The 13,019-nt window shown below is 47.3% G+C and overlaps 1 protein-coding gene across 1 annotated transcript; it reads left to right on the forward strand.

Annotated features, from left to right (window-relative positions):
- The first annotated feature begins 35 nt into the window (after positions 1 to 35).
- On the forward strand, positions 36 to 12,680 carry LOC124468572 (echinoderm microtubule-associated protein-like 4). The gene is given in 8 exon segments (XM_047021374.1): positions 36 to 2,860; positions 9,471 to 9,659; positions 9,871 to 10,010; positions 10,722 to 10,793; positions 10,795 to 10,820; positions 11,050 to 11,078; positions 11,308 to 11,334; positions 11,794 to 12,680. Coding segments are annotated over 8 exon segments (1,077 nt in total). The 5' UTR covers positions 36 to 2,556; the 3' UTR covers positions 12,084 to 12,680.
- Positions 12,681 to 13,019: the final 339 nt, after the last annotated feature.

Consider the following 13,019-nt stretch of genomic DNA (forward strand, 5'->3'; position numbering starts at 1 on the left):
GCAACAGGGTCACCTGAGCGTACAGTGATCTGTATTCCAGAGGACAAGATATCTAACACCTGAGACAGGATGATCTTGTTCCAGGGACCAGCTGTCCTCAATCGCTGGTCCCCAGTCAGTTTTCCCTCCCCAGACTCTAACCTTAATCATTCTGGGTATGGAGTCAAAAACCGACCTTAGATCACTGAATCGAAAGACAGCTCCATTCTGTGACTTGGTGGATCCAGTGGGATTCAGATGGGAAGCTTGTCAAAATCAATTATCTGTCGAAATTTCATCTGATTGTTCTGATAATGTGAATGAAGGGATGGATGAAGCTTGTGTTCCATCCATCTCCTCACAGCCCTTCGTATCAATAAACAGACCCCCCCCCCCTCTCCCGATTGCTTTTCTCCCAGATGTGCATTTCCAATGCTAGAGGTCAAATCCTCTGTCCTGTTGACCACTTCTATACAGTGAGTAAACTGTGCCTGCGTCCCAACACTCGCTCAAGGCTTTCACCATCTCCTTTCCTCTCTCCTCATCACCTACCTACCTATGTGGATTGACAGGAAGTGGATTGGGTTAGATGTGTTGTGAATTGACATTGTTCAGTTTCTTCAGTGGGGAAGAAAGAGATAAGAGAACAAAAGACCCTTTGAGCTGTTGGGATTCGTTCATGGTATTGTTCCGGATGGTTGGCCTTGACCAATTAATTGTCTTGTATGTAACTGACATTTCCAAACACTTCAACATGTTTAGGTGTGTGTAAATGCAGAGAGACTGGTGAGATAAGATCATCGCTAGGCCAACACTCATGAACAAGACTTCACTGTGCGTGTGGGGTTTCCACAGTAACAAGGGTCTAGACTTTTTGTCGTGACCTTAACTGATGTGACCCTGACTGAGGTATTTCACTCCATTATATCTAAACTAAGCACCCAAGCATTGCTGGGTTTCAGCTTTCTGTGTTCTGTATCAATGCTAAATGTGAGCATATATTTTGATATATTTAAAAATGAGGGATATGAAAAGTCTAGATATTTTTGGAGTAGAGAAATGATGTGTGTATCATAATTGTCACTTTGTCATGCTCTCAAAATCTTTTGGATTTTTTTTTAAAGAATTCTAGCATCCCTGCTGATTTATTGTTCCATTGAAAGAATATTTATAAAGTCCTTTGTGAAAAAAAAGTGTGTTTTTATTATGTCACGTAAGGTTTTCATTCATTAATGAGACACATGTTTTGTTGGAGCGGAATGCAACTGAGACCAGAGTTCAGTGTAAACAACCTCATGGTGGAGCGGGTCACATCATGCAGTTACCTCCAGTGTCCACAAGGAGTCAGTAGTCGACAGCACCCCTACAGTTCAGGACCTGTTGTCGACAGATCAACTACACAGCCCTCTTCTTTAAACCTCTCAACAGGAGAAGAAGGCACATGGACCAGGACAACAAACTAAAAAGTTTTCCCATGTCTTCTATATTTTCTATTTCTATGTCGTATCTTGAACCTGGTCCATCCTCCCCCACCCCCTCTGTCGGCTGTCTCGTGTTCCTCTGGGTTTCTTCCTCCATAGCTGTATGTCAAGGAGACCCTCCTTCAAGTGGATGATGACCTCCATCCTGCAGGACTGTCCAGACTCCATCACACACACACACAGACACACACACACATAGACACACACACAGTCAGGACCAGATCCACTGTTCAGCAGGACCACAGTCCCTCTGGTGAAGTCGTGGAGACTAGACTGGTGTCTCTCATGCTCTAATAAGGCCTTCTTCTTTTACATGTGTCTGGCCAATTAGTTAATGACCTGTGAATATACCAAGAAACGAAAAGGAACTTTTTACGAAGGCTACAGGGTCGGGGCACAAGCGTTTCCAACACTGTTCCAGAGAGGATTGTCTATTAGCTAATGAACACCACACACACAAGGAACGACGTGGGAATTTGCCTGGAATCTAATTCAGTTAGTGCGCAACAGACAGAAAAACGGCTTACAGTGGAGATCTTTACATGAATCTACTGCTCCTTCATCTGTTTCTGTGGTCTCGCTAGGCTGTATAATCACCATCCACAGCTTACCCACCCTCTGATGAATGTAATTAATCAACCTTTCCTTCCTAATCACTCTTGCCATCTCATCAGCCTAAGGCCTGGGCTGGCCATACCGGCTGTCTGGTCTGAGGCAAAGTGCTTGGGTGTGGAAGGAGGCGTTCAGCTTTGCAAACATCAACAGAAGGGCAGAAGAAGAATTTCAAGTATGTAGTTAGGATCAGACGGAATGTCTTGTCTCCGGTCAGAGTTATGAGGGTCTTCCTGGTGGCTCGTAGAGCGCGTACCATAAACACTAAGGCTAACGCCACACACACATGTACTCACACGCTTCCATTCACACACATTCAGACTTCCTCTTTCCTCCTTCCATCCGCCATGGCTTCTTCCCTTCAACTGTCCTCCCTCCCCCACTCCCTTCCTCCCCCACTCTCCTGTCCTCCGTGGAGAAGGCTGAGATGGGCTTAGACCAGAGGGCCTTAATCTGTCCTTAGTGACATCACCCTCCCCAATGGATGCTGTCTTCTCCCTCACGGTTTTGGATCGAGGGACGAAGGGAGGATAGGGGCGTTCACGAGGAACAGGGAGGAGAGGCAGCAGCTGGTCACAGAATCACCCCCCCACACACCCGTCCAACCACACACAAAGCGAGGAGCATGGCGAGGAGAGCGGCGGAAGACAGCGACACCCACATGGACGAGGCTGTGGACCAGGGCTTGGGCATGGAGGAGACGGGCCATGGCCTGCTGCGGAGGCCCTCGCTCAGGGAGACCTACAACAGCGACTCCCTGCTGGCTCCAGACACGGACTTCATGGGAGGTCAGTAACACGGGGGGCAGAGGGACCTGGGAGTGTGGGGGTGCTTTCGGGCAGCACAAGCAGCATTCCTACATTTACATTTAGTCATTTAGCAGACGCTCTTATCCAGAGCTACTTACAGTAAGTACAGGGACATTCTCCCCGAGACAAGTAGGGTGAAGTCCCATGCCCGAGGACACAATGTCATTTGGCATGGCCTGGAATCGAACCAGCAACCTTCTGATTGGTAGTCTGATTCCCTAAACGCTCAGCCAACTGAACCCGAGTCAGTGTGTCTCAGTGTGGGAGAGATGAGCTCTGGGATGTGTGTTGAATGAGACCCTTGGAGAGGAGATCATGGTTTGAGTCATGATGGTTTGTCTATGTCTGTGGCTGTCAGCCTGGTAATGGGGTGGTTGACTTTGTGACAAGGCTGGCTCAGATACAGAAGTGCAAGGCTTTCATTCTCATTTTCCTTGGGGTTTGAGGCTTCGTGAGTGCTGATCTTTTGATCTGACAGGTGTGTGTATGTCAAATCAAATCAAATTTATTTGTATAGCCCTTTTTACACGCAAGCATGTCACAGAGGGCTTCACATGCGCCCATAGAACTGCCCCTCAACCAACCTAAACCCTCAAGGAAGACAAGGAAAAACTCCCAGAAAAACTCCCACCGGGAGAAAAAATGGAAGAAACCTTGGGAGGAGCAATTCAGAGAGGGATCCCCTCCTCCAGAGACGGTTGGTAAGAGAGAGGAGCAGAACACAAGCTAAACATAGTCATACAGTGTCAATGGGTTTTGAAACACCAAAATCCATTGTTCGGCTTTATAGACGTTGGATGGGACCGGGAAACTCGCTGTTGGCCGTCATGGAGACTGGATTCCGGGTGACGACCTGGTTCAGCGTTGGCAGACCGACGACCAAGCAGGTCCTGACAGCTCAAACCCCCCACACCACAGGGAATGTGTGGGGGGGGGACAGAGAGGAGAGCAGGGATTAGAGAATGCCAGGAGCAGCTAACAGTTACAGTCAAAATAGAATGAGATCCCCACCGGTCAAGTGTGGACTAGTGCAGCAATTTAACAGAGCAAAAAGGGTATTTGATGCAGCCCCACACACCAAAACAACGACAGCCCCCCTCAGTTGGAACATGAAATCTGTTCCAGGGGAAAGAACTCTAAAGTAGGTTATACTTATACGAATAAGGATGAAAACAGCCAGTCCCCCGTTGTCTCCAACTAGTAATAAAAACTATAACAGTAACAATATACAGCAACGGAACTATAATAATAATAATACTAACAATATACAGTAACAGGTTTACTTTATTTGTAACATCTAGCTGGGCAATGTGAACATAAGCTATAATTAAAATTTAAAAGTTACATGTGATACACACATAGGCAAGCACACATCCCAGGTTTACATAGAAAGTACACACATACTTCCCTTTAACAATCATAGAATTGACTAAACAAGAACGTTTTTAATCTAGTTTTAAATGTCGAGACAGTATCAGCTTCCTTAATTGAGATGGGTAATTTGTTCCAAAGAAGAGGTGCTCTATATGAGAACGCCCTACCTCCAGCAGTTTTTTTCTTAACTTTGGGTATTACCAGATAGCCGGCATTTTGAGATCTTAGAGACCTTGCGGGGCAATAGGGTGCAAGGAGACCGGAGAGGTACAGTGGTGCCAATCCATGCAGAGATTTGTAAGTTAGTAGTAGAACTTTGAAATCAGCTCTGGCTTGGATAGGGAGCCAGTGTAAAGAGATAAGAGTCGATGTTATATGATCAAACTTTCTAGTTTTAGTCAATAGTCTAGCAGCAGCATTTTGCACCCGCTGTAAGTTTTTTAGGTAGGTAATTGGGAGGCCAGAGAACAACACATTGCAGTAGTCCAATCGGGACGTAACAAAAGCATGTATTAGTTTTTCAGCATCATCCTTTGAGAGGAATTTTCGTATTTTGGCAATATTACGTAGATGGAAAAATGCTGTTCTGGTGATTTGCTTAATATGGTACTCAAACGAAAGGTCTGGGTCCATTGTGACTCCCAGATTTTTTACCAGCTGGCTTTGAGATACTTTGACGCCGTCTAAGTCTAAGGTTAGATGGGATAAATTATTTCGGTGTTTTTTCGGACCAAAAATTTGAACCTCGGTTTTATCCGAATTAAGAAGAAGGAAATTTGCAGTCATCCAAGTTTTCAACCCGGAAACACAGGTTTCCATAGCATGTGGCAATTCTCCCGGCTTTATAGACATGTATAGCTGAGTATCATCTGCATAGCAGTGAAAATCTACCCCAAAACTTCTAATTATGTTTCCTAAAGGCAACATATAGAGTGAAAATAACAGAGGGCCTAAAACTGAACCCTGTGGTACTCCGTATTTTACAATGGAGCTCCATCTCCACCATCATAGTGGACCTATTGTGATCTATCAGATAGATACGATCTGAACCACTGAAGTGAAGTACCAGAAATCCCAACATAGTTCTCCATACGTTCCAGGAGAATCTCATGATCTACAGTGTCAAAAGCTGCACTTAGGTCTAGAAGAACAAGGACAGAGCTAAAGCCCGCGTCAGAGGCTAATAATAGATCATTGACTACCTTGGCTAATGCAGTTTCAGTGCTGTGGTGAAGACGAAATCCAGACTGGAGAGGTTCATAGAGCTGATTTGAGGAGAGGTGCTCAGTGAGCTGTTTTGCCACAGCTTTTTCCAAAATTTTGGAGAGAGATGGCAAATTTGAAATGGGCCTGTAATTGCTAAGACAACCTGGATCCAGGTTTGGTTTTTTAAGAAGGGGCTTGATAATAGCTTGTTTGAAATCGTCAGGGACTTGTCCAGTTACAATAGATTCATTAATAATACTAAGCATGGGCGGTCCAATAATATGGAGAAGTTCCCTACAAAGTTTGGCAGGGAGGGGATCGAGAAGGCAGCTAGTGGGTTTCGAGGAATCTATCAGCTTGATGAATGCTTCCATAGAAATAGGGTTAAAGTGAGTGAGAGTCTCAACATGCAGAATGCTGGGTACAGAGGGAAAATCAGTGTTGATGGCCACTCCTCCAGGACTAGTCTGTAGTTTGTCCCTTATTGCATAGATTTTTTGGTCAAAGAAATCTAAGAAATCATTGGGAGAGAGATCTGAACTAACACAGAGTGTACTTTTCTTAGTGAGTTTTGCAACAGTATCAAATAGGAACTTAGCGTTGTGTTTGTTCTTACTAATCAACTTAGAGAAATATTCTGTGTGTGGGTGTGAGTGTGTATGAGTGTGTGTGTGTCTGTGTGTGTGTGTGAGTGACACCATGTCAACGTGACACGTGAGAACATCAGAAGGTGCTTACGTGGTCAGACATGAAGCTTCTCTTCTCAGAAATATCAACCTTTCTTTCAAATTCCCCCACTACAGATACACTATAGCAATAATGACCAACAGCCAGGCCAAGCAATCATCATAATATGCCCTGGAATGGCCATAATGTTTTGAACCCAAGTTCTGTATAGTAACAGCCAAACACACTTTTTTTTCATTCATTAGACTGTCCTGGTTTAGGAGACGTATGGAAGTTTGTTTTAGCAAGAAGGTTTTTGTGCATATGTACTATGTATGGTTACGTAGGGTTATAACATGACTAGACAGATGCTGTTCAGAAAACACACGTTCCATCTGTGAGATGACAATCCCAGATTAACTGCACTCTCCATTGCCACTGTCTGCTTTAGTTATGTTTCAATGTGTTTTGTGGTTTTGATATCGGTAAGTGTGAAAGCATTATGCAACAGTGGGAAGAGTGGCCAGTATGTTTGCGTTGAGTGTGTGCGTTGGTGTGTGTGCGTGGGGGGGGGGGGGGGGGTGTTTGCATGTTCGCATGCGGGGGATGGACACAGAGAGAACTGGACTTTGTGTTGTTGAATTGCTGCAGAGATTGAGCTCTCGGCCGCTAATTCCCTTTTACAGCGCTGGGATTATGAGCTATTCTAATCCCAATCCCATATGGGGTCTGGAGGTGGCACAGGGCTGATGTCATCGCCAAAGACAGGAAGAGAAGCAGGAGGGCACAGATACACAGAGTCCCAACCCCCCCAGACACAAGGCCGTGCCCACCTCGCTGCATGTGCAGCTGGATGGTCAGGAAGAGTTCTTCCTCTGTTCATGCTGCCCTGATGGGAGGAGCAGAGAGCGCTGCTTTCACTCTGATTCTCTCTCATCAGCTTTATGTGTCTTCCTCAAATATCTCAAAGCTGAAAGGCTAGCTTGATGTTCAATCTAGGTCAGGTGCAACATTATATAGAAGTTTCATATTTGGGTAGAGATGGTGGGTTAAAGGAAGTCCAAACTGTTACAGTCCAGTAAAAGGGCATGTCTGGGGTCACTTGTATGTGTCTCACTGTGAGCCCCTATTAGCTAGTGTCCTGTCAGACTGTAAATACAGGAGCTGGCAATTATCATCTAAATTCCTACAAGCTGCTTACAGAAGAACAATATACACAATACACACAACGACACAGTTCACCTTCACCTGAAGCAGAGAAAGAGAATGCTGTCGTCCGATCCGTCTCTCTCTCTCTCTCTCTCTCTCTCTCTCTCTCTCTCTCTCTCTCTGTGTGTCTCTGTCTCTCTCTCTCTCTCTCTCTCTCTCTCCTCTCTCTCTCTCTCTCTCTCTGTGTCTCTGTCTCTCTCTCTCTTCTCATCTCTCTCTCTCTCTCTCTCTCTCTCCTCTCTCTCTCTCTCTCTCTCTCTCTCTCTCTCTCTCTCTCTCTCTCTCTCTCTGTGTCTCTGTCTCTCTGTCTCTCTCTCTCTCTCTCTCTCTCTCTCTCTCTCTCTCTCTCTCTCTCTCTCTCTCTCTCTCTCTCTCTCTCTGTGTGTCTCTGTCTCTCTCTTTCCCCCTCTCCTCTCCTGGACACAAGCTTATCTGTGTGGGGGTGGGGTCACTCGTGCCAAAGAAGCTCATTCAGAGGGATTATCATTGTGCTCCAAACCCCATTGTTAACCAGAACACACACTCGTGCATTAACACACACACACACACACTTACTATTTAGGCCGAACTACTGAGGATAGATCTGCTTGAGTTTTAAGCACCATCAAACCCCAAACCCCCACCCCTACACATTAGAAGGAGGGTTTTAAGCGCTGTCATAAACATCACCCTGTCCCACATCATCTGACCGCCACCCAGAGATAAAGAGAGTGAGGATAAAGGAGAGACAAAAGGAGAAAATACCAAAACATCACTTCAGTGGTTCATCTGAGCTTTGGACCTGAGGCTTTGTGACCGGAAAGGAAAAGAGAATCCAGGCGTGAGCTGTGTGTGTGTGTGTGTGTGTGGGTGGGTGCATGACACAACTGGATCAGAGGAGATGAGATCTTAGTGGACAGCCTCCAGTAGATCACAGTGAGCCGCCGGTCCAATGGAAGGACAGCCCGCCTATCAGACAGGAGCCGGAGCCGGAGCCGGAGCCGGAGCCGGAGCCGGAGCCGGAGCCGGAGCCGGAGCCGGAGCCGGAGCCGGAGCCGGAGGAGAGGGGAACGAGGGAGGGAAGGAGAGAGAAGAGAGGAAGAGGAGAAGGTCGGGATCGGAAGGTGTGTCAAGCCGTCAGATCCCCTGTGGCAGCTTGTCACAACTCAGGGTCTGCCATGGCATCTCATCTGGCTGTTTCTATGGCTTATATTCCTCAAGGCACCTAGGACTGTATTTTGTATATCAAGGACAATTGTTAAAGGTTGCCAAAGAACACATTGTTGCTGTTTTGTGTCAGTTATGGAAGTTGGATTGGTGGGATTTTCAATAAGCATGGTTTCACTCTGACTGGTTAGTGGCTTTGAGAGTGCAAGAGTCCATGGATAAGGCTGTTGTTCGTTTGTGGTGCCAGCTGTTCAAGATGACCTTGTTTATCGCTTCCATTCCTCTCTCTCTCGCTCTCTCGCTCTCTCGCTCGCTCTCTCTCTCTCGCTCTCTCTCTCTCTCTGGGGTTTCACATCACATCTACAGGCACTAACTTTCCCAACCAGGTTTCATTTCCGGACTCATTTTGAGTCCTATTGAGTTAGGGTTAAGTTTGAACAGTTTGTGGGTTTCATTTTGACTCGTTTAGTTTGTATGAGGTTGTTCCATGCTGTATTTAAGGCTGCATCCTTCCATTAAATCTGTCTGGTACATCATGTGCTCTGTAGAGCGAAACAGCTGACCACGAAGTGCCTTCAGCTCAAGGCTAACGTGTTGATAATGACGAGAGAGATGTGATTATCCGTTAGTGTAAATGTGATTATCTGTAAATATAAATCTTCATCATACTGCGTACGGCTTTCAAAATGTAATTTGAGCTTTGCATGGTAACCGCAATCTATCAGAATGTTGGATTAATGTTATTGCTGCTTTAGTTTAGAGTGCTAACGCTGTTGCTCGGTCCCTTAGGAAGAGGTTTAAGATCAGACAAGAGGACTGTGTCCTGACCAATGTCCTGATCCCACTGAAACATCCCCACCAGTATACAGCAGCAGAGCAGGGCCAGCATCAGCAGACAGGACCATCAAACGCTCATCTGAAAAACAGAAACGTTGACACCAAAACAAACCAGCAACAGAAACATGTGGCCCCCCCTGGCTCCCTCCAGATGACCACAGCTCTGCGGCCAGCGGCGTGGACGTGGTGGACCGCCTGACGTACCTGGAGCAGAGGATGCAGATGCAGGAGGATGAGATCCAGCTGCTGAAGATGGCCCTGTCAGATGTCCTGAAGAGGCTCAACATCTCTGAGGAGCACCAGGCTGCAGCCAATAGGAAGACCCCGTCAGGAAGCAAAGGTGGGGGAACGTAGATGACACGCAAGTCCACACACACACACACACACTCTCACATACACATACACTCACATACACACACATACACACTCTCACATACACATATACACACTTACACACACACACACAAACACACATATACACACTCACATACACACACACAAACACACACACTCACACTCACACCTCCTTCCCTGTGTGTTTGTGGCAGCAGCCAGGCCTGTGTCTCTGGCTCTGCCCTCCAGACCCCCCATGGTGAGCCACAGTGCCGCCCCTCTGAAGAAGAGCACCACGCTGCCCTCTGCCTCCTCAGCGAGGAACTACTCGGCCTCCCCCCCCCACTCCCACCAAGAGGTGAGAGCAACAAGTGTTTCAAGCTGCTGCCGTTTCAGCCCACTGTTAGTTAGGAAGCACCGCGGGAAAACAATTACCACACTCTGATCAGTAGCCACTTACATGCCAAGATAGATGTCTCTCCCAGTCTCTTGCCTGGAGGCATTTGTGTGTTCAGTTAGGGAGTCTAGCTGTGGGACTGCATGATGATGCAGCGACTGGAGGTTCAGTTAGGGAAAGGAATGGTACTGAGGTAAAACCTCCTTCTCACCTAGAGGTTTAATGTGTTATTATACCATGGGCAGTCTCATCATCATGATCGTCACCATCATCATTAGCACAGTTGGTTCATCTCTCGTGTCTCATGTTCTCTCTCCTCCTCACCTCTCCCTTCTATGCTTTTGTCTCGATGTTTATCTATCTTTGTTTTTCTCCTTTTTTGCTCATCCACGTGTTTGGCTATCTCGCTGCCTCCACCAACCTCCCTCTTTATCTCCCACGACCGCCCTCTCCACACCCCTCAATACATCCCTTCAACCTCCTCGCGTCTCATCTCTCTCCCTACGTCCCCTCGTTCCTTCCCTCCTTCTCCCCCCACACTCCATCCTCCCTCTCCCCCTTTCCTCTCCCTCCACCCCCCACCCTCTTCCCTCTATGACCCTCCTCCCTCTCCCCTTCTATCTCCATCTGCCCCCCCCCCCCCTCCCTTCCACTCCCCCCAGTGGAGTAAAGAGTCCTGCAGGCAGTGTAAAGGACAGCCCCTGCACCTCTAAGACCACCAGACCTCGGCCCACTTCTGCGGCCCCCCACCTGTAAGAAAACTCATGAGAGGTAGGCATGGTAACCCCCCCCCCCCCTCAACACTCTCGGCTTCCTGGAACTGAGTTTCATCCCCCAGGCTCTTTCAATGTGAACGTGACGCTTTCAACATCAAGTGTTAATTGTTTGATGTGGTGTCACACAACTGTATCGAAAGTATCCACAGTATGTGACTCACCTCTCTGTTGTTTTCTCTCTCTCTCCCTTCCCCCCCCCCCCCCTTGCATACTTGCAGCGGCAGCAAAGCCAAGGAGCCTGCAGTAAGTGTAGGTAAGAGAAGGCTTCTGCAGGCTGTGCTAGTGTGCTCTGTTGGCCAGCAGGTAGAAGCTTAAGAGGACCGTGGGGGGGGAAATGGCATAATTAACTAAATGCGAAACAGCTGCTGCTTAGATTGTTGTTGCTTTAGCTAGTGGGCAGTAAATGCTGTGGCATCAGTTTGGTGTGCCTGGTGAAAATTGGGCCCATGTACTCAGCTGGTGTGTCTGTTTGTTTCTTGCAGGGTCAAGGCGTGTGACACACTGCAAAGGTAGGCCTCAGTCCTGTCTGTGGAGGAAACCACATCCCCTGTGTCACCTTTAGCCTAGCTGCACAACCTGTAGCATTCTTTACCAGCGTCACGTCCTCCTGGTCTAGTCAGGAAGACTGAATGAGTGCTGTGTTGGAACATTCCTTTTATGCTTATTTCTCATTTCCTCCATGTCTCACCATGACCACCTTGTCTGCTTGACCCTCCCCCTCCTCCCTCCTCCCCCTCCTCCTCCTCCTCCTCCCTCCCCCTCCTCCTCCTCCCTCCCCCTCCTCCTCCTCCTCCTCCCTCCCCCTCCTCCTCCTCCTTCTCCCTCCCACCTCCTCCCTCTCCTCCCCCCTCCTCCGCCTCCCCCACCCTGCTCGTTCACACCCACCCCCTCCCCTCGTCACCTTACCTCACATCCTGTTTCCTCCGTTCGTCCATCGCCCCCTCCCCTCCCCTCATGTCTTCACTTAGTGACTATGCAGATATATCTGAGCCCCCTCACAAGAAGGACTGGATCTTCTGAGGCGCCCAAATCAGCACCTACCATCCCCAACACCCGTCCCACAGAGCCACCCTCCGCCCCCAACCCCAAGGCAGGCTCCAGCAAGAACCAGTCTAGACCAGAGACCCACAAAACAGCCTCGGCCTTCAACCTCCCCCTCCAGAAAACTACCACCCATAATACCTACTCTCACATGGACACACTCGGCTACAAAAGCCCTCTCAAATCACCTAGCCAGTACTTCCAAATATGTTACTAATATGTAGGCTAGGAGAACAAGGAGGTTTTTAACGTCTTTTAACGTTTTTCTTTAATTTTTCCTTGGTATAGTTATGTTTAGGATTGCACAGTGCGAGTTTCTCAACCTGGTGTTAGACAGGACTTCCACAGCAAGCTAGGGAACTCGATTGAGGACTGTTGAAAATGCTGTTCGTATCTTTTCATGTTTGAAGGCAAATGATAATAGGTGGAAGCTTCTCTACAATCGAGGGAAAGAGTGACTGTGAAGAAGTCATGTTGATTAGGTATTTGATTTGAGTTTTGAATGTTGTTTGCATTCCCTAACATAGTAGTAGATAACACAAGACTATCTACTACTATTATAGAAGTCTAGCACTAGTCGTTTTTTGCCTCCACTTTCATAACTATTTATTTTTCTTAAAACCGAACACCCGTTTTAAAAAGTGGTTTTTACCTTCTCTCTGTTGGTGAAGTATTGATTGTCTGTGTGGATAATTGTGAGAGTCAGTGTCAGTAGAGTGTATGAGTGTGCATTAGTACTCTTCTATTAGTTTTTGCTTTTTTCCATGTGTCTGTCAGCTGCTATGCCAGCTAATAAACATTTCTGTTATCTCCATCTCCGGGTCTATAGTTTTCTCTGTTTCTGCTACAGTAGAGAACAGGCAGGTGCAGTAGACGTGTTCATAGCACCCCCCTGTGGACAATAAGTAGGACAGGCATTAATTGTATTTATTTTTTATAAATAACATCTAAACCCTGATGGTGTTTTTACATCAACCTTAAGCACTCCTCCTGCTGGACAGAAGATGACACTGCGCCTGCGCCTGGCTCTGAGACGGCGTTGCCCTGAGCGACGCTTGAGGAGGCCAAGGACTCTATGGAGAACACAGCTGGGAGGACACGATAAATGCACCTTAAACCACAACGTTCAAACGGATCAGTTCTGTTTTACAGC

This window comes from Hypomesus transpacificus, chromosome 6 (genome assembly GCF_021917145.1).
Source record: "Hypomesus transpacificus isolate Combined female chromosome 6, fHypTra1, whole genome shotgun sequence".
NCBI classification, from domain to species: Eukaryota; Metazoa; Chordata; class Actinopteri; order Osmeriformes; family Osmeridae; genus Hypomesus; species Hypomesus transpacificus.